We start from the raw sequence: 22,609 nt of genomic DNA, 5'->3' as shown, positions 1-22,609 counted from the left end.
TTCTGGACTGGGCTGCTAATTAGAAAAATTGTATTTCAAGCAAAACAAATGGTCGTTTGCAGTAGGTAGGTTTCGAACCTACGCTGCCATGGAGAATCTGATTTCTACTCAGACGCCTTAACCGAAAGACCAGGGCTAAATCTGTTTGAAAGTAGAAATATTTCTGGTGATGTGCCATTTGAAATATAAGGGCATTATATTGTTTTAAATGTATGCACTCAATCCCCATAATTGACAAAATTTTCTGGACTGAGCTGCTAATTACATAAATTATATTTTAAGCAAAACAATTTCCGTTTGCAGTAGGTAGGTTTCGAACCTACGCTGCCATAGAGAATCTGATTCCTAGTCAGAAACCTTGACCGTCAGACCAGAGTTAAATCTGGCATTATATTGTTCTAAATATATGCACTCAATCCCCATAATTGACAAAATTTTCTTGACTGGGCTGCTAATTAGAAAAATTGTATTTCAAACAAAACAAATGGTCGTTTGCAGTAGGTAGGTTTCGAACCTACGCTGCCATGGAGAATCTGATTTCTAGTCAGACGCCTTAACCGACAGACCAAGGCTAAATCTGGCATTATATTGTTCTAAATATATGCACTCAATCCCCATATTTGACAAAATTTTCTGGACTGAGCTGCTAATTACAAAAATTATGTTTCAAGCAAAACAATTTCCGTTTGCAGTAGGCATGTTTCGAACCTACGCTGCCATGGAGAATCTGATTTCTAATCAGACGCCTTAACCGACAGACCAAGGCTAAATCTGGCATTATATTGTTCTAAATATATGCACTCAATCCCCATAATTGACAAAATTTTCTTGACTGGGCTGCTAATTAGAAAAATTGTATTTCAAGCAAAACAAATGGTCGTTTGCAGTAGGTAGGTTTCGAACCTACGCTGCCATGGAGAATCTGATTTCTACTCAGACGCCTTAACCGAAAGACCAGGGCTAAATCTGTTTGAAAGTAGAAATATTTCTGGTGATGTGCCATTTGAAATATAAGGGCATTATATTGTTTTAAATGTAAGCACTCAATCCCCATAATTGACAAAATTTTCTGGACTGAGCTGCTAATTACAAAAATTATATTTCAAGCAAAACAATGGCCGTTTGCAGTAGGTAGGTTTCGAACCTACGCTGCCATGGAGAATCTGATTTCTAATCAGACGCCTTAACCGACAGATCAAGGCTAAATCTTTCATTATATTGTTCTAAATATATGCACTCAATCCCCATAATTGACAAAATTTTCTGGACTGAGCTGCTAATTACAAAAATTGTATTTCAAGCAAAACAATGGCCGTTTCAAGTAGGTAGGTTTCGAACCTACGCTGCCATGGAGAATCTGATTTCTAGTCAGATGCCTTAACCGACAGACCAGGGCTAAATCTGTTTGAAAGTAGAACTATTTCTGGTGATGTGCCATTTGAAATATAAGGGCATTATATTGTTTTAAATGTATGCACTCAATCCCCATAATTGACAAAATTTTCTGGACTGAGCTGCTAATTACAAAAATTATATTTCAAGCAAAACAATGGCCGTTTGCAGTAGGTAGGTTTCGAACCTACGCTGCCATGGAGAATCTGATTTCTAGTCAGACGCCTTAACCGACAGACCAAGGCTAAATCTGGCATTATATTGTTCTAAATATATGCACTCAATCCCCATAATTGACAAAATTTTCTGGACTGAGCTGCTAATTACAAAAATTATCTTTCAAGCAAAACAATGGCCGTTTGCAGTAGGTAGGTTTCGAACCTACGCTGCCATGGAGAATCTGATTTCTAGTCAGACGCCTTAACCGACAGACTAAGGCTAAATCTGTTTGAAAGTCGAACTATTTCTGGTGATGTGCTATGCGTTGAAATATAAGTCCATTATATTTTTATAAATTTATGTACTCAATCCCCATATTTGAGAAAAATTTCTGGGCTGAGCTGTTAATTAAAAAATATATATTTCAAGCAAAACAATGGCCGTTTGTAGTAGGTAGGTTTCGAACCTACGCTGCCATGGAGAATCTGATTTCTAGTCAGACGCCTTAACCGACAGACCAAGGCTAAATCTGGCATTATATTGTTCTAAATATATGCACTCAATCCAAATAATTGACAAAATTTTCTGGACTGAGCTGCTAATTACAAAAATTATATTTCAAGCAAAACAATGGCCGTTTGCAGTAGGTAGGTTTCGAACCTACGCTGCCATGGAGAATCTGATTTTTAGTCAGACGCCTTAACCGACAGACCAAGGCTAAATCTGTTTGAAAGTCGAACTATTTCTGGTGATGTGCCATGCGTTGAAATATAAGTCCATTATATTTTTATTAATTTATGTACTCAATCCCCATATTTGAGAAAAATTTCTGGGCTGAGCTGTTAATTAAAAAATATATATTTCAAGCAAAACAATGGCCGTTTGCAGTAGGTAGGTTTCGAACCTACGCTGCCATAGAGAATCTGATTTCTATTCAGACGCCTTAACCGACAGACCAAGGCTATATCTGTTTGAAAGTAGAATTATTTCTGGTAATGTGCCATGCGTTGAAACATAATTCCATTATATTTTTATAAATTTATGTACCCAATCCGCATATTTGGGAAAAATTTGTGGGATGAGCTGTTAATTAAAAAATATGTTTCAAGCAAAACAATTTCCGTTTGCAGTAGGTAGGTTTCGAACCTACGCTGCCATAGAGAATCTGATTCCTAGTCAGAAACCTTAACCGACAGACCAGAGCTAAATCTGGCATTATATTGTTTTAAATCTATGCACTCAATCCCCATATTTGACAAAATTTTCTGGACTGAGCTGCTAATTACAAAAATTATATTTCAAACAAAACAATTTCCGTTTGCAGTAGGCAGGTTTCGAACCTACGCTGCCATGGAGAATTTGATTTCCAGTCAGACGCCTTAACCGACAGACCAAGGCCAAATCTGTTTGAAAGTGGAACTATTCCTGGTGATGTGCCATGTGTTGAAATATAAGTCCATTAAATTTTTATAAGTTTATGTACTCAATCCCCATATTTGAGAAAACTTTCTGGGCTGAGCTGTTAATTAAAAAATATATATTTCAAGCATAACAATGGCCGTTTGCAGTAGGTAGGTTTCGAACCTACGCTGCCATAGGGAATCTGATTTCCAGTCAGACGCCTTAACCGACAGACCAAGGCTAAATCTGGCATTATATTATTCTAAATATATGCACTCAATCCCCATAATTGACAAAATTTTCTGGACTGAGCTGCTAATTACAAAAATTATATTTCAAGCAAAACAATGGCCGTTTGCAGAAGGTAGGTTTCGAACCTACGCTGCCATGGAGAATCTGATTTCTAGTCAGACGCCTTAACCGACAGACCAAGGCTAAATCTGTTTGAAAGTCGAACTATTTCTGGTGATGTGCTATGCGTTGAAATATAAGTCCATTATATTTTTATAAATTTATGTACTCAATCCCCAAATTTGAGAAAAATTTCTGGGCTGAGCTGTTAATTAAAAAATATATATTTCAAGCAAAACAATGGCCGTTTGCAGTAGGTAGGTTTCGAACCTACGCTGCCATAGAGAATCTGATTTCTAGTCAGACGCCTTAACCGACAGACCAAGGCTAAATCTGTTTGAAAGTGGAACTATTTCTGGTGCTGTGCCATGCGTTGAAATATAAGTCCATTATATTTTTATAAATTTATGTACTCAATCCCCATATTTGAGAAAAATTTCTGGGTTGAGCTGTTAATTAAAAAATATGTATTACAAGCTAAACAATGGCCGTTTGCAGTAGGTAGGTTTCGAACCTACGCTACCATGGAGAATCTGATTTCTAGTCAGAAACCTTAACCGACAGACCAGAGCTAAATCTGGCATTATATTGTTCTAAATGCATGCACTCAAACCCCATAATTGACAAAATTTTCTGGACTGGGCTGCTAATTAGAAAAATTGTATTTCAAGCAAAACAAATGGTCGTTTGCAGTAGGCAGGTTTCGAGCCTACGCTGCCATTGAGAATCTGATTTCTAGTCAGACGCCTTAACCGACAGACAGGGCTAAATCTGTTTGAAAGTAGAAATATTTCTGGTGATGTGCCATTTGAAATATAAGGGCATTATATTGTTTTAAATGTATGCACTCAATCCCCATATTTGACAAAATTTTCTGGATTGAGTTGCTAATTACAAAAATTATATTTCAAGCAAAACAATGGCCGTTTGCAGTAGGTAGGTTTCGAACCTACGCTGCCATGGAGAATCTGATTTCTAGTCAGACGCCTTAACCGACAGACCAAGGCTAAATCTGTTTGAAAGTCGAACTATTTCTGGTGATGTGCTATGCGTTGAAATATAAGTCCATTATATTTTTATAAATTTATGTACTCAATCCCCATATTTGAGAAAAATTTCTGGGCTGAGCTGTTAATTAAAAAATATATATTTCAAGCAAAACAATGGCCGTTTGCAGTAGGTAGGTTTCGAACCTACGCTGCCATAGAGAATCTGATTTCTAGTCAGACGCCTTAACCGACAGACCAAGGCTAAATCTGTTTGAAAGTGGAACTATTTCTGGTGCTGTGCCATGCGTTGAAATATAAGTCCATTATATTTTTATAAATTTATGTACTCAATCCCCATATTTGAGAAAAATTTCTGGGTTGAGCTGTTAATTAAAAAATATGTATTACAAGCTAAACAATGGCCGTTTGCAGTAGGTAGGTTTCGAACCTACGCTACCATGGAGAATCTGATTTCTAGTCAGAAAACTTAACCGACAGACCAGAGCTAAATCTGGCATTATATTGTTCTAAATGTATGCACTCAAACCCCATAATTGACAAAATTTTCTGGACTGCGCTGCTAATTAGAAAAATTGTATTTCAAGCAAAACAAATGGTCGTTTGCAGTAGGCAGGTTTCGAGCCTACGCTGCCATTGAGAATCTGATTTCTAGTCAGACGCCTTAACCGACAGACAGGGCTAAATCTGTTTGAAAGTAGAAATATTTCTGGTGATGTGCCATTTGAAATATAAGGGCATTATATTGTTTTAAATGTATGCACTCAATCCCCATATTTGACAAAATTTTCTGGATTGAGTTGCTAATTACAAAAATTATATTTCAAACAAAACAATTTCCGTTTGCAGTAGGTAGGTTTCGAACCTACGCTGCCATAGAGAATCTGATTTCCAGTCAGACGCCTTAACCGACAGACCAAGGCTAAATCTGGCATTATATTGTTTTAAATATATGCACTCAATCCCCATAATTGACACAATTTTCTGGACTGAGCTGCTAATTACAAAAATTATATTTCAAGCAAAACAATGGCCGTTTGCAGTAGGTAGGTTTCGAACCTACGCTGCCATGGCGAATCTGATTTCTAGTCAGACGCCTTAACCGACAGACCAATGCTAAATCTGTTTGAAAGTCGAACTATTTCTGGTGATGTGCTATGCGCTGAAATATAAGTCCATTATATTTTTATAAATTTATGTACTCAATCCCCATATTTGAGAAAAATTTCTGGGCTGAGCTGTTAATTAAAAAATATATATTTCAAGCAAAACTATGGCCGTTTGCAGTAGGTAGGTTTCGAACCTACGCTGCCATGGAGAATCTGATTTCTAGTCAGACGCCTTAATCGACAGACCAAGGCTAAATCTGGCATTATATTGTTTTAATTATATGCACTCAATCCCCATAATTGACACAATTTTCTGGACTGAGCTGCTAATTACAAAAATTATATTTCAAGCAAAACAATGGCCGTTTGCAGTAGGTAGGTTTCGAACCTACGCTGCCATGGCGAATCTGATTTCTAGTCAGACGCCTTAACCGACAGACCAATGCTAAATCTGTTTGAAAGTCGAACTATTTCTGGTGATGTGCTATGCGCTGAGATATAAGTCCATTATATTTTTATAAATTTATGTACTCAATCCCCATATTTGAGAAAAATTTCTGGGCTGAGCTGTTAATTTAAAAATATATATTTCAAGCAAAATTATGGCCGTTTGCAGTAGGTAGGTTTCGAACCTACGCTGCCATGGAGAATCTGATTTCTAGTCAGACGCCTTAATCGAGAGACCAAGGCTAAATTTGGCATTATATTGTTCTAAATATATGCACTCAATCCCCATAATTGACAAAATTTTCTGGACTGAGCTGCTAATTACAAAAATTATATTTCAAGCAAAACAATGGCCGTTTGCATTAGGTAGGTTTCGAACCTACGCTGCCATGGAGAATCTGATTTCTAGTCAGACGCCTTAACCGACAGACCAATGCTAAATCTGTTTGAAAGTCGAACTATTTCTGGTGATGTGCTATGCGCTGAAATATAAGTCCATTATATTTTTATAAATTTATGTACTCAATCCCCATATTTGAGAAAAATTTCTGGGCTGAGCTGTTAATTAAAAAATATATATTTCAAGCAAATCAATGGCCGTTTGCAGTAGGTAGGTTTCGAACCTACGCTACCATGGAGAATCTGATTTCTAGTCAGACGCCTTAACCGACAGACCAGAGCTAAATCTGTTTGAAAGTAGAACTATTTCTGGTGATGTGCCATTTGAAATATAAGCGCATTATATTGTTTAAAATGTACGCACTCAATCCCCATAATTGACAAAATTTTCTGGACTGGGCTGCTAATTACAAATATTGTATTTCAAGCAAAACAAATGGTCGTTTGCAGTAGGTAGGTTTCGAAGCTACGCTGCCATGGAGAATCTGATTTTTGGTCAGACGCCTTAACCGACAGTCAAAGGCTAAATATGTTTGAAAGTCGAATTATTTCTGGTGATGTGCCATGCGTTGAAATATAAGGCCATTATATTTTTATAAATTTATGTATTGAATCCCCATATTTGAGAAAAATTTCTGTTCTGAGATGTTAATTAAAAAATATATATTTCAAGCAAAACAATGGCCGTTTGCAGTAGGTAGGTTTCGAACCTACGCTGCCATAGAGAATCTGATTTCTAGTCAGACGCCTTAACCGACAGACCAAGGCTAAATCTGTTTGAAAGTGGAACTATTTCTGGTGCTGTGCCATGCGTTGAAATATAAGTCCATTATATTTTTATAAATTTATGTACTCAATCCCCATATTTGAGAAAAATTTCTGGGTTGAGCTGTTAATTAAAAAATATGTATTACAAGCTAAACAATGGCCGTTTGCAGTAGGTAGGTTTCGAACCTACGCTACCATGGAGAATCTGATTTCTAGTCAGAAACCTTAACCGACAGACCAGAGCTAAATCTGGCATTATATTGTTCTAAATGCATGCACTCAAACCCCATAATTGACAAAATTTTCTGGACTGGGCTGCTAATTAGAAAAATTGTATTTCAAGCAAAACAAATGGTCGTTTGCAGTAGGCAGGTTTCGAGCCTACGCTGCCATTGAGAATCTGATTTCTAGTCAGACGCCTTAACCGACAGACAGGGCTAAATCTGTTTGAAAGTAGAAATATTTCTGGTGATGTGCCATTTGAAATATAAGGGCATTATATTGTTTTAAATGTATGCACTCAATCCCCATATTTGACAAAATTTTCTGGATTGAGTTGCTAATTACAAAAATTATATTTCAAGCAAAACAATGGCCGTTTGCAGTAGGTAGGTTTCGAACCTATGCTGCCATGGAGAATCTGATTTCTAGTCAGACGCCTTAACCGACAGACCAAGGCTAAATCTGTTTGAAAGTCGAACTATTTCTGGTGATGTGCTATGCGTTGAAATATAAGTCCATTATATTTTTATAAATTTATGTACTCAATCCCCATATTTGAGAAAAATTTCTGGGCTGAGCTGTTAATTAAAAAATATATATTTCAAGCAAAACAATGGCCGTTTGCAGTAGGTAGGTTTCGAACCTACGCTGCCATAGAGAATCTGATTTCTAGTCAGACGCCTTAACCGACAGACCAAGGCTAAATCTGTTTGAAAGTGGAACTATTTCTGGTGCTGTGCCATGCGTTGAAATATAAGTCCATTATATTTTTATAAATTTATGTACTCAATCCCCATATTTGAGAAAAATTTCTGGGTTGAGCTGTTAATTAAAAAATATGTATTACAAGCTAAACAATGGCCGTTTGCAGTAGGTAGGTTTCGAACCTACGCTACCATGGAGAATCTGATTTCTAGTCAGAAAACTTAACCGACAGACCAGAGCTAAATCTGGCATTATATTGTTCTAAATGTATGCACTCAAACCCCATAATTGACAAAATTTTCTGGACTGCGCTGCTAATTAGAAAAATTGTATTTCAAGCAAAACAAATGGTCGTTTGCAGTAGGCAGGTTTCGAGCCTACGCTGCCATTGAGAATCTGATTTCTAGTCAGACGCCTTAACCGACAGACAGGGCTAAATCTGTTTGAAAGTAGAAATATTTCTGGTGATGTGCCATTTGAAATATAAGGGCATTATATTGTTTTAAATGTATGCACTCAATCCCCATATTTGACAAAATTTTCTGGATTGAGTTGCTAATTACAAAAATTATATTTCAAACAAAACAATTTCCGTTTGCAGTAGGTAGGTTTCGAACCTACGCTGCCATAGAGAATCTGATTTCCAGTCAGACGCCTTAACCGACAGACCAAGGCTAAATCTGGCATTATATTGTTTTAAATATATGCACTCAATCCCCATAATTGACACAATTTTCTGGACTGAGCTGCTAATTACAAAAATTATATTTCAAGCAAAACAATGGCCGTTTGCAGTAGGTAGGTTTCGAACCTACGCTGCCATGGCGAATCTGATTTCTAGTCAGACGCCTTAACCGACAGACCAATGCTAAATCTGTTTGAAAGTCGAACTATTTCTGGTGATGTGCTATGCGCTGAAATATAAGTCCATTATATTTTTATAAATTTATGTACTCAATCCCCATATTTGAGAAAAATTTCTGGGCTGAGCTGTTAATTAAAAAATATATATTTCAAGCAAAACTATGGCCGTTTGCAGTAGGTAGGTTTCGAACCTACGCTGCCATGGAGAATCTGATTTCTAGTCAGACGCCTTAATCGACAGACCAAGGCTAAATCTGGCATTATATTGTTTTAATTATATGCACTCAATCCCCATAATTGACACAATTTTCTGGACTGAGCTGCTAATTACAAAAATTATATTTCAAGCAAAACAATGGCCGTTTGCAGTAGGTAGGTTTCGAACCTACGCTGCCATGGCGAATCTGATTTCTAGTCAGACGCCTTAACCGACAGACCAATGCTAAATCTGTTTGAAAGTCGAACTATTTCTGGTGATGTGCTATGCGCTGAGATATAAGTCCATTATATTTTTATAAATTTATGTACTCAATCCCCATATTTGAGAAAAATTTCTGGGCTGAGCTGTTAATTTAAAAATATATATTTCAAGCAAAATTATGGCCGTTTGCAGTAGGTAGGTTTCGAACCTACGCTGCCATGGAGAATCTGATTTCTAGTCAGACGCCTTAATCGAGAGACCAAGGCTAAATTTGGCATTATATTGTTCTAAATATATGCACTCAATCCCCATAATTGACAAAATTTTCTGGACTGAGCTGCTAATTACAAAAATTATATTTCAAGCAAAACAATGGCCGTTTGCATTAGGTAGGTTTCGAACCTACGCTGCCATGGAGAATCTGATTTCTAGTCAGACGCCTTAACCGACAGACCAATGCTAAATCTGTTTGAAAGTCGAACTATTTCTGGTGATGTGCTATGCGCTGAAATATAAGTCCATTATATTTTTATAAATTTATGTACTCAATCCCCATATTTGAGAAAAATTTCTGGGCTGAGCTGTTAATTAAAAAATATATATTTCAAGCAAATCAATGGCCGTTTGCAGTAGGTAGGTTTCGAACCTACGCTACCATGGAGAATCTGATTTCTAGTCAGACGCCTTAACCGACAGACCAGAGCTAAATCTGTTTGAAAGTAGAACTATTTCTGGTGATGTGCCATTTGAAATATAAGCGCATTATATTGTTTAAAATGTACGCACTCAATCCCCATAATTGACAAAATTTTCTGGACTGGGCTGCTAATTACAAATATTGTATTTCAAGCAAAACAAATGGTCGTTTGCAGTAGGTAGGTTTCGAAGCTACGCTGCCATGGAGAATCTGATTTTTGGTCAGACGCCTTAACCGACAGTCAAAGGCTAAATATGTTTGAAAGTCGAATTATTTCTGGTGATGTGCCATGCGTTGAAATATAAGGCCATTATATTTTTATAAATTTATGTATTGAATCCCCATATTTGAGAAAAATTTCTGTTCTGAGATGTTAATTAAAAAATATATATTTCAAGCAAAACAATGGCCGTTTGCAGTAGGTAGGTTTCGAACCTACGCTGCCATAGAGAATCTGATTTCTAGTCAGACGCCTTAACCGACAGACCAAGGCTAAATCTGTTTGAAAGTGGAACTATTTCTGGTGCTGTGCCATGCGTTGAAATATAAGTCCATTATATTTTTATAAATTTATGTACTCAATCCCCATATTTGAGAAAAATTTCTGGGTTGAGCTGTTAATTAAAAAATATGTATTACAAGCTAAACAATGGCCGTTTGCAGTAGGTAGGTTTCGAACCTACGCTACCATGGAGAATCTGATTTCTAGTCAGAAACCTTAACCGACAGACCAGAGCTAAATCTGGCATTATATTGTTCTAAATGCATGCACTCAAACCCCATAATTGACAAAATTTTCTGGACTGGGCTGCTAATTAGAAAAATTGTATTTCAAGCAAAACAAATGGTCGTTTGCAGTAGGCAGGTTTCGAGCCTACGCTGCCATTGAGAATCTGATTTCTAGTCAGACGCCTTAACCGACAGACAGGGCTAAATCTGTTTGAAAGTAGAAATATTTCTGGTGATGTGCCATTTGAAATATAAGGGCATTATATTGTTTTAAATGTATGCACTCAATCCCCATATTTGACAAAATTTTCTGGATTGAGTTGCTAATTACAAAAATTATATTTCAAGCAAAACAATGGCCGTTTGCAGTAGGTAGGTTTCGAACCTATGCTGCCATGGAGAATCTGATTTCTAGTCAGACGCCTTAACCGACAGACCAAGGCTAAATCTGTTTGAAAGTCGAACTATTTCTGGTGATGTGCTATGCGTTGAAATATAAGTCCATTATATTTTTATAAATTTATGTACTCAATCCCCATATTTGAGAAAAATTTCTGGGCTGAGCTGTTAATTAAAAAATATATATTTCAAGCAAAACAATGGCCGTTTGCAGTAGGTAGGTTTCGAACCTACGCTGCCATAGAGAATCTGATTTCTAGTCAGACGCCTTAACCGACAGACCAAGGCTAAATCTGTTTGAAAGTGGAACTACTTCTGGTGCTGTGCCATGCGTTGAAATATAAGTCCATTATATTTTTATAAATTTATGTACTCAATCCCCATATTTGAGAAAAATTTCTGGGTTGAGCTGTTAATTAAAAAATATGTATTACAAGCTAAACAATGGCCGTTTGCAGTAGGTAGGTTTCGAACCTACGCTACCATGGAGAATCTGATTTCTAGTCAGAAAACTTAACCGACAGACCAGAGCTAAATCTGGCATTATATTGTTCTAAATGTATGCACTCAAACCCCATAATTGACAAAATTTTCTGGACTGCGCTGCTAATTAGAAAAATTGTATTTCAAGCAAAACAAATGGTCGTTTGCAGTAGGCAGGTTTCGAGCCTACGCTGCCATTGAGAATCTGATTTCTAGTCAGACGCCTTAACCGACAGACAGGGCTAAATCTGTTTGAAAGTAGAAATATTTCTGGTGATGTGCCATTTGAAATATAAGGGCATTATATTGTTTTAAATGTATGCACTCAATCCCCATATTTGACAAAATTTTCTGGATTGAGTTGCTAATTACAAAAATTATATTTCAAACAAAACAATTTCCGTTTGCAGTAGGTAGGTTTCGAACCTACGCTGCCATAGAGAATCTGATTTCCAGTCAGACGCCTTAACCGACAGACCAAGGCTAAATCTGGCATTATATTGTTTTAAATATATGCACTCAATCCCCATAATTGACACAATTTTCTGGACTGAGCTGCTAATTACAAAAATTATATTTCAAGCAAAACAATGGCCGTTTGCAGTAGGTAGGTTTCGAACCTACGCTGCCATGGCGAATCTGATTTCTAGTCAGACGCCTTAACCGACAGACCAATGCTAAATCTGTTTGAAAGTCGAACTATTTCTGGTGATGTGCTATGCGCTGAAATATAAGTCCATTATATTTTTATAAATTTATGTACTCAATCCCCATATTTGAGAAAAATTTCTGGGCTGAGCTGTTAATTAAAAAATATATATTTCAAGCAAAACTATGGCCGTTTGCAGTAGGTAGGTTTCGAACCTACGCTGCCATGGAGAATCTGATTTCTAGTCAGACGCCTTAATCGACAGACCAAGGCTAAATCTGGCATTATATTGTTTTAATTATATGCACTCAATCCCCATAATTGACACAATTTTCTGGACTGAGCTGCTAATTACAAAAATTATATTTCAAGCAAAACAATGGCCGTTTGCAGTAGGTAGGTTTCGAACCTACGCTGCCATGGCGAATCTGATTTCTAGTCAGACGCCTTAACCGACAGACCAATGCTAAATCTGTTTGAAAGTCGAACTATTTCTGGTGATGTGCTATGCGCTGAGATATAAGTCCATTATATTTTTATAAATTTATGTACTCAATCCCCATATTTGAGAAAAATTTCTGGGCTGAGCTGTTAATTTAAAAATATATATTTCAAGCAAAATTATGGCCGTTTGCAGTAGGTAGGTTTCGAACCTACGCTGCCATGGAGAATCTGATTTCTAGTCAGACGCCTTAATCGAGAGACCAAGGCTAAATTTGGCATTATATTGTTCTAAATATATGCACTCAATCCCCATAATTGACAAAATTTTCTGGACTGAGCTGCTAATTACAAAAATTATATTTCAAGCAAAACAATGGCCGTTTGCATTAGGTAGGTTTCGAACCTACGCTGCCATGGAGAATCTGATTTCTAGTCAGACGCCTTAACCGACAGACCAATGCTAAATCTGTTTGAAAGTCGAACTATTTCTGGTGATGTGCTATGCGCTGAAATATAAGTCCATTATATTTTTATAAATTTATGTACTCAATCCCCATATTTGAGAAAAATTTCTGGGCTGAGCTGTTAATTAAAAAATATATATTTCAAGCAAATCAATGGCCGTTTGCAGTAGGTAGGTTTCGAACCTACGCTACCATGGAGAATCTGATTTCTAGTCAGACGCCTTAACCGACAGACCAGAGCTAAATCTGTTTGAAAGTAGAACTATTTCTGGTGATGTGCCATTTGAAATATAAGCGCATTATATTGTTTAAAATGTACGCACTCAATCCCCATAATTGACAAAATTTTCTGGACTGGGCTGCTAATTACAAATATTGTATTTCAAGCAAAACAAATGGTCGTTTGCAGTAGGTAGGTTTCGAAGCTACGCTGCCATGGAGAATCTGATTTTTGGTCAGACGCCTTAACCGACAGTCAAAGGCTAAATATGTTTGAAAGTCGAATTATTTCTGGTGATGTGCCATGCGTTGAAATATAAGGCCATTATATTTTTATAAATTTATGTATTGAATCCCCATATTTGAGAAAAATTTCTGTTCTGAGATAGTAGATGTATAGTGCCGATATAAGCAACAGAAACCGTACATAACCTCAATTTCCTAACCCCCCCGCAGCGGGGGCCCCCCGCGCGTGGCGTCCTAGTGTCCCCCCTGTCTACCAGAGTGCGCTCCGCCCCCCACCCAGCTTGTGTAGTGTCCTGTTTTGCCCCGGTTCCGCCCGTCGCTGCTAGATGTCGCCAGCTTGTGTAGCGTCCTGTTTTGCCCCGGTTCCGCCCGTCGCTGCTAGATGTCGCGCGCTCCGACCGTCGTAGGCCCCCCCGGTAGAGGGCGGTGACGGTGCGGCGCGGTGACGCGGTGGATCGGGAGGATAATTAAATAAACTTGAATTTTAATACATTTTATTTTATTTTATTTATAAAATTGGTCTGGCGAGGAGTTTCTTCTTCTTTTTATGTCGATTCAGTCGACCATCCCATTGTTCCTGTTCCTTGCGTTGTTCTTCTTCCCGTTCCCGGAGGAAATCTAAATACGAAGTGCACTCCTCGCCGTCCCACTCCGTCGACCACCCACCCGGGTACTCCTGCTGCTCCTTTGTTTCTTTTGATCCACCGGGTTGCTCCTGCTGCTGGTGATGTTCCCTTGTCGTTTCATGTCGTACCGGGAATTCTAACCCCCGGTACTCTTTGTGTGATTTGAATATGTGACGCCCTAAGCGATGCGCCAACATAATATGCGACTTGTTATACGGACAAACCGCGATTTTTTCTAGAACAAAACAAAGTATGATATGTAGCGTTTCCTATAAAACACACATTTTTTTTTTTTAAACAAAACTTCCAAAAAGGGGGGTTATCAAATAATTTTAAAAATTGTTTTTTAAGTTATACGCGCATACTAAAATTCACGTTTCAATTCACTGTCATTTAAATGTAAGTGTATTATTGTCAAAAGGGCAAACTGCAATTTTTTAGTACAAAAAATAAACAAAAATATGTATATATTTCGCGTTTTCCCCATAAAACGCACATTTTTGAAACAAAACTTTCAGTAATTTTAAAAATTGTTTATTTTTTAAAAGCCAAAATTCCCTATTCACTGTCATTTAAAAGATATTAAAAACGCTCAATTTAATTCGATTATTATTGTCAAAAAGGCAAACTGCAATTTTTTAGTACAAAAAATAAAACATTTTTGAAACAAATTTAAAAATTGTTTATTTTTTAAAAGCCAAAATTCCCTTTTCCATTCACTGTCATTTAAAAGCTATTAAAAACACTCAATTTAAATCGGTTATTATGCAACGTAAAAAAGATGAGTATCATATTTTAAAAACAGGTAGAAACTAACCAAAAAAGTGATAACCCAAACTGAAACCCACAAGAAAAGACGCGCACTGTATAAAGGTAATTAAAATATAAAACTTACCAGTTGTAGGGTCGTAGGGAAATGGACATCGCACTTCTGTATTCATTGCACTGAATATAGTCTATAATACACATGCAACGTATTTATACACATGCACTCCCTTCCATGGTTGAATTAAAAGTCGAAAGGTCTTCTACCCACAAGCACCAACGCCGATTTGAATAGACGCGATGTTGTCGCCAGACAACCGTGCAGGTAGGAGTCTCAAGGTCAACACGCTTTCACACGGGAACGCAACCGTTTCGGACGTTGGACGAACGTATGTTGCCGCAAAAGATCAAGGCCAACTTGCTTTCATTTTTTACAATCTCCGTATGGGATGTGGAATTTCAAAACGCGCCGAGTCTAAATGTCAAGTTGTTTTGCTTGTTGAGAATAATAATTAATTGCCCCCTTTATATTTGCTCCGTGGGATTAACGTAATGGGAAAAATTTGTTGCAACGCATGTGGAGGTGTCTTCGTTTGTTAACTTTTAGAAAGTATTCTCGCACCGTATAAATACATCTCATTTTTCTCTGTTTTGTCAGTAGTTGTTTTTGGTATTATTCGTGCAACGTGGAAGCTAACTTAGTGGTTTGGTGTTCGTACAAAAAAGCAGTAAGTACCTTTTTTATTGTCTTATTTTAATTCTTTAACATTTGTTATTATTTTATAAAGGTCCTAAAGATCATCTTAGTACTCTCAACCCGTAACCGCAAATAGAATAGCAGCAATCTTAAGCGTAAGTTTTTTTTTATTTTTTTAATTTTGAGATAAAATAATTAATAATAATTTATAGATGGACTTAAGTCAACTGAATCAAACCTGTCTTGCAGAAGGTGATTTTGAGCAGCCGATTGTCAAACTGCATGAATTGCCGATAGGCGTTCCGTTTAAAATTACTAGAGCCAAAATTGTTAATACAAAATTTGGCAATTCCGTGTTGCTGCAATTAGAAAATTCCGTAGTATTTCTTCCTACTCGCGTGACAGAAGCTTTCCGTCCGAGACTAGAACACTTTGCGTCGGGGCAGTACAAACTGGTCTACGAGGGATCCAAAGATATTGGAAAGCCCAACTCTTTAAAGAAATTCAAAATAATTCAAAATTAATCAACATATTATACAGGGTAAGTCTTATTTACTGTTATATATTTAATAAACCACGATGCGCGTAAAGCAGATCATTCATAGAGCGCAAATCTTAATTTTAACCTTACAAAAATTAAAAAAGCATATTTCCGACAAGTTCACTCTTAGAGATAGTGATGTGTGGCTTAGGAGACTAAATAAAAATATTGAATCTTGCAACCAAATCGTTTCTAACGAAAAGGATTTATCTATTGGGTTAAAAAGAAAATTACAAACTACAATTCAACATCTGAAAGCTATTAGAAAAATTATTCTTAATTATCAACATAAGCATTTTGGATTGGGATTACAAAGTAGTAGCCGCGAGACAAACACAAATGAAATGGTTGTATGGGAATCGGTAGCGTCGTGTTTCCAGGGAAGAGTTCAGACTGGTGTCATAATTAATTTACTTCATAAAGATTTAATTCAATTTTTAAACGATTCTCGTCCAATATTTCAACAAAAAATTAGTCAAATTTTAAAGAAATTTTTATTGCTGAAAGTAAATACCACATTTTGCGGTGAATTTATTAAGGCAAAAAATGATGTCCAAGGCGAAGTTGATGTTAAATATCTGAGTACCGGAAATGCTGTAGTTGATTTAGGAACAGAATTGAATGATTGGTTTGTTGAAAATGTGCAAGATAAAATTTTAAATCAAATGTCAGAGTTTCAGGAACGTGATTCCGGGTGGGCTTTAAATAATATTATTTATTTAGAGATTAACATTAATAAATTTGAAATGGGTAACGGGTCATCCTTCGTTGAGTTGCCTAAAGAAATTGCGAATAAAAGGGCTTGTATTAACATTAGAAATGACGATCAAGCGTGTTTTTATTGGTCAGTTGTATGCGGACTCTTTCCAGCACGTTTTCGTCAGTATTTACCCTCTTCATATCCATACTACAAAAGTGTTTTGAAAACTGAAAATTTACAAACACCTATGGAAATGAATAAAATAAGCAAATTTGAAAAAGACAATGATATTTCCATCAATGTTTATATCTTAGAGCTTAATAAAAATGAAAAAACTAGTTTTTATTCCGTGTTACCTGCACGATTAACAAAAGAAAAACGCGAAAAACATTCAAATTTGTTGTTAATACAAAATAAATATTATCCAAAAGTTAATGATTTTGATCCTGATCCGCAAGATAATGATTATGAAGAAATAAAATATCACTATTGTTACATTAAAAATTTGTCTCGATTAGTTTCCTCACAGCTCAGTAAATATAATCACAAGAAATACATTTGCGATAGGTGTTTGAATTATTTCAATAACGAAACTCGTCTACATGACCATGAAACAATATGTTCCAGTTTCAATGAGTATAAAGTGTCTTTTCCCAAATATGATTACGTTGAATTTCGAAACCATATATATAAACAAAGGACTCCGTTTGTAATTTACGCCGATTTTGAGAGTCAATTGAGAAAAGTAAATTTGAAAATTTCAGATAAAACCTCGAAATACCAAAAGCACGAAGCTTACAGTGCTGCATATTACTTTAAATGTTCTTATGATGATTCAATATCATTTTTCAAAAGTTATCGTGGTCTAGATTGTATTGATTGGTTCGTGGAGGAAATATCTAATTTATCAAAATTTGTTCGTTCAAAATTTAAGGATATTATACCAATGGATAGTGAAATTAGTCTAGATCAAAGGTCGAGTCATTGTCATATTTGTGAAAAACCTTTTTTAAAAGAAGATGTTATTGTTCGTGACCATGATCATTTTACTGGTAAATTTAGAGGTTTTGCCCATCAGGCTTGTAATTTAAATTTTAAAAAAATATTTGTAGTGCCCGTAGTATTCCAGAACCTTTCTGGATACGATAGCCACTTCCTGCTTCCGGTTTTAGCAAAAAAAAGCTATGTATCCATAGTTCCGGTTAATAAGGAAAAATACATCTCTTTTACATATTTCGAACCTGATTATAACATAAAATTTAGATTTATAGATTCGTTTAGATTTTTGGGAGCATCTCTGGATAATTTAGTTTCCAGTATGGATAAAAATGAACTATATATTTTAAGAAAAGAATTTTCCGATCTCGACGAATCAAAATTAAATTTACTGTCGCAAAAAGGTATTTTTTGTTACGATTACATCGACCATATAGACAAATTAAATGAAACAACTTTACCCCCGATTGAAGAATTCTATAATAAATTAAGTGAAAGCAATATTAGTGAAGAAAAATATTCCCACGCACAAAGTGTTTGGCAGTCGTTTGAAATAAAAAATTTAGGCGAGTATTCAGATTTGTATTTAAAAACCGACGTTATTCTTCTGGCAGATATATTCGAAAATTTTCGAAAAACTTGTATGGCAACACACGTTTTGGATCCGGCGTGGTATTTCAGTATGCCCGGGTATACATGGGATTGCATGCTTAGATTCACAAAATGTCGTTTAGAACTTTTGCGCGACATTGACCAAATTATGTTTATCGAGCGGGCTATACGAGGTGGAATTTCGGTGTGTGTTGGTAGATATGCGGAGGCCAACAATAAATATATGCCCAACTACGATTCATCCAGGGATGATTCCTATATCATGTACTTTGACGTCAATAACCTCTATGGCAAGGCCATGTGCGAGCCTCTTCCTTACGGAGGATTCGACTGGATGTCTCATCAAGAGATTGATTCATTTAATGTCATGAACATTCCAGATGAATCTTCCCAAGGATATATCCTAGAGGTAGACCTGGAATACCCGCAGAAATTACATGACACACATAGAGATTTTCCATTTTGTGCCGAACATCGAGTGCCCCCCAATTCAAAGTTACCAAAACTAATGACTACTTTGTATAATAAAGAAAAATACGTCATACACTATCGCAATTTAAAACAGGCTCTCAAAAACGGTCTCGTACTAAAGAAAATTCACAAAATATTAAAATTTAACCAATCTCGTTGGTTGAAATGTTATATCGATCATAATAATAAATTAAGAACCCAAGCAAAGACAAAATTTGGTATAAATTTATACAAATTGTTTAATAATGCCGCTTACGGTAAAACAATGGAAAACATTCGCAAGCATCGTATTGTTAAATTTGTTAAAGCGTGGGATGGTCGCTACGGTGCGAAAAATTTAATTTCTAGTCCTAGATTTCACAGTAGAACCATACTTGATAACAATTTGTTGCTTATAGAATTAAAAAAATCGGAACTTTGCTTTAATAAGCCACTTTATATTGGAATGTCCATATTGGATTTGTCGAAAACGACCATGTACGAGTTTCATTATAATTACATGCTTCCAAATTTGGGTCCCGAAAAATGTAAAATTCAATACATGGATACGGACAGTTTCATTTATAATATCAAATGTTATGACGCATATGAAAGCGTTATTAAGGCCGATTTAACAAAATTTGACACGTCTGATTATCCTAATGACAATCCCTATAATATACCGCAAATCAACAAAAAGGTTTTGGGGTTGATGAAGGATGAGACTAATGGCACCATCATTAGTCATTATGCTGGGTTAAGGTCGAAAATGTATACTTTCAAAATTTTAACGGGTTCGGTAGTTAAAAAGTCAAAGGGTATTCAGTACAATATTGTAAAAAATAAAATTTCATTTGATGACTACGTAGAATGCTTAACAAATTTTAGGGAAAAGTACGCCACTCAACGAACCATTCGTTCATACACTCACAATGTATTTAGCATCGAACAAACAAAAGTTGCCTTGAGTCCTTTAGACGATAAACGTTATCTTTTGCCGAATTCATATGAAACGCTTCCGTGGGGACATTATAAAGTGCCGTAATTATTTTTTAATATATTTTTGTTACAGATTATGGTCAAACAACTTACATTAGAAAGCCTTTGTATTATAACAATTTGCGAAAATATTAGGTGTAGTGCTGATTTTTTGCGTGAGTCACCTTTGCCTTGGAAACTAACGATACTAATATTTAAATATTATTCGAAATATAGATGGAGGTACCTTAAACAACTAGCGCTCCAGTCTGATGGCAATTCTTTATTAAATTTAGAATTCATTCTGTTGAATAAGAGATTTGGATCGTCTTACAGAAATAGCATTTTGGCAACTCCAACCATTGATTTTGACGGAGAATCCGCTTACTGTTTATGGGTCAGTTATTACAGGATAAAATATTCGGAAATTTTAGTTTGTAAATCTTGTCACTTTATATTTCAAGTAGTTAAAAAATTTAAAAAGAAAAATTTTAGACTTTTATTGGATCACTATCATTTACAGCTGGATATAAATAATTTGAATGATGTATATCACGATAAACAATTTTGGTGTCAAAGCTGCTTTGAAGAAGTTTTGTTCACTGTAGAAACTGAAGATGAATGTAATTTAATGCTTCACAATGAGAGGAAATATGGAAAAAAGTTACGCTTTTCTGATAGTCCATTGAACTATTAATACTGTGGTTTTATTATAACATATGTAACTGTAGATAAGACTTTTATGTATTGATTGTATTCCATTGTATTGCAACAAGAATAAACATGTATATATTTAGACGCTATTTTCTTTTTTACCACCACCACAACACCGCATAATAATTACACAGAAGTTTGTAATTGTATAATTTATTTATTATATACATTATTACTATTTTACAATTTCGTTAAATGCTAAATTATTAAATTGTTCTAGTTTTCTTTTGCACTCTTGAGCTTGCATCCGCGCCACTTGCAAGTCTGTATTAAAAAGCGCAATTTGTGTTTCAATTTCGTTGATATTGCACTCTAATCCCGACAACTGAGACGCCAAGTTTCTTTTTAAATTGAATGCCTCACAAATGACACTTTTTTCTCTACCGTCCGTGAACACTTCGAGCCAATCAGCGGATGACGTTGGAGCTGCAAACGCTTCACTTGTGGTAGTTTTCTTCTTCTTCTTGCGGGATACGACCGACGCACTTTGTTTTCGTTTGGTCGCAGATTTTTTGGTTTGTTGCTCTACAGGAACGAAGCTGGACGGGAGCACTTCTGATGAAGGAAATTGCAACTCGAAATTTTCCAATAAATTATACAATTCGTTGGATGTCACAATTTTCTCTTGAGCCATCATATACACGTATTTATGTCAGAACTTCTAAATCGAGACTAAATTTATTTCAAAACGTCTACGTTGTCTACCCACGAATCGTGCGACTTATCCAATCCCAACCAGCGCACGAGAACCATATTGCCTCGTCTGCGCAACACCTTTTCGACGAGATATAAGTCCGGGTTAACTGTCTTCTGCAATTCTTCTTCATAAAATCCGCCCATTATGGGTTTACCCTGCATATCTTGAAGCAAATACGTTACGGGGTTAGTAACCCGTACTTTAACAATTTTAAACAATTCCGTGGTCCAATTCGGTGTATAACCTTTGTTGAAAACGTGCTTGACTTTGCTGATTCTAACGATGTCGCCGACTTTAAGTTTACGAGGACCGAATATTTTTATGCTACTATACGCGGTTTTCAAAATTCTCTTTTCGTTGCTCTTACTCACATCGATGGGTTTCGTACCCGTCGTTCTATGTTTTGTGTTATTGTATTCATCAACGATAGAGGCGAGCACATCGATCCATTTGTACGTCCCGCGTAAAGAAAAATGTCGAAACAATTTCTCTTTGAGGGTACGTATCACCCGTTCGACAATTGAGGCCTTTTTTATGCTATACGTACTATAGTGGTTAATTTTATGCTTATCCACAAGTTTCAGAAACGTGTCGTTGTAAAATTCTTTACCGAGATCCGTTTGCAAGTTTTGAGGGTGCCGTCCGTCCTTGAGAATTTTGGAAAACGCCTTGGCGACTTCGACCCCGGTTTTGGTTTTCAACGGGCGACACCATACATATTTTGAGAAACAGTCTATCACAACCAGCACGAATTTAAAATTTCTGTTTTGTTTGCTGTAGCGATCTAATTGGGCCAGATCCGCTTGCCACAGGTCATCCATCCCTCGTATTATAGTCCGGCGGCGAGCATAATTTCTGCGTGCCGGCTTGTGCAGTTCTCGAACCAGTTGTACGTTCTCTTTATTCATAATGTGTGTTCGGTTGCGATGGAGGATTTAAAACCCTTTGTTTCAATACCTTCATTATATTCTCATTTTCGTTCGTAAGTCGCTCCATTTTGGTTACAATATCATGAAATTGCTGTGACAAAACGGCGACTTTTGTCATGTGCTTTTCCAAATCTTTCTTTGCGCTCATTTCGCTTAGCTTTTGGTGGAAAACTTCGCGAAACTGCATAATTTCATTTTCGAGTGTAGTGCTACTCATTTTCAGTTGTTCTTCAAGACGCGAGAATTTAGTTTTGTCTTCAATTTGTAATCTTTTCGTGTACGCTTCGAGTTTCTGTCCAATAATCTTTCTCAATGCAATTTTTAATAAA

General features: G+C 36.2%; 1 protein-coding gene and 1 long non-coding RNA gene across 3 annotated transcripts; one reads left to right on the top strand and one right to left on the bottom strand.

Annotated features, from left to right (window-relative positions):
• Window positions 1-14,083: 14,083 nt before the first annotated feature.
• Window positions 14,084-15,236, bottom strand: LOC132697630 (uncharacterized). The gene is made up of 2 exons (XM_060663174.1): window positions 15,097-15,236; window positions 14,084-14,436 (listed from the first exon to the last, which is right to left on the bottom strand). The coding sequence occupies exons 1-2, from the start codon at window positions 15,140-15,142 to the stop codon at window positions 14,084-14,086; spliced, it is 399 nt and encodes a 132-aa protein (XP_060519157.1). The 5' UTR covers window positions 15,143-15,236.
• A 325-nt stretch (window positions 15,237-15,561) lies between these two features.
• On the top strand, window positions 15,562-20,746 carry LOC132697631 (uncharacterized). Of its 2 annotated transcripts, XR_009618261.1 has the most exons (5): window positions 15,562-15,694; window positions 15,755-15,818; window positions 15,876-16,204; window positions 20,035-20,377; window positions 20,436-20,746. It is a non-coding gene; the product is annotated as an uncharacterized LOC132697631 (long non-coding RNA). The 2 variants fall into 2 exon arrangements; XR_009618260.1 differs by having other exon boundaries at window positions 20,035-20,746.
• The last annotated feature ends 1,863 nt before the right edge of the window (window positions 20,747-22,609 follow it).

Source organism: Cylas formicarius, unplaced genomic scaffold, assembly GCF_029955315.1.
Source record: "Cylas formicarius isolate icCylForm1 unplaced genomic scaffold, icCylForm1.1 PGA_scaffold_26__1_contigs__length_5699629, whole genome shotgun sequence".
NCBI classification, from domain to species: domain Eukaryota; kingdom Metazoa; phylum Arthropoda; class Insecta; order Coleoptera; family Brentidae; genus Cylas; species Cylas formicarius.
The sequence above is the reverse complement of the archived record's forward strand: the minus strand, read 5'-3'. Positions and strand labels throughout refer to the sequence as shown.

Coding starts and splice junctions, on each gene's coding strand:
- LOC132697630 (XM_060663174.1), bottom strand. CDS start 15,142: ATGAATACAGAAGTGCGATGTCCATTTCCCTACGACCCTACAACTG. Junction 14,437..15,096: donor TCCCTACGACCCTACAACTG/GTAAGTTTTATA, acceptor GTTTTGTTCTAG/AAAAAATCGCGGTTTGTCCG.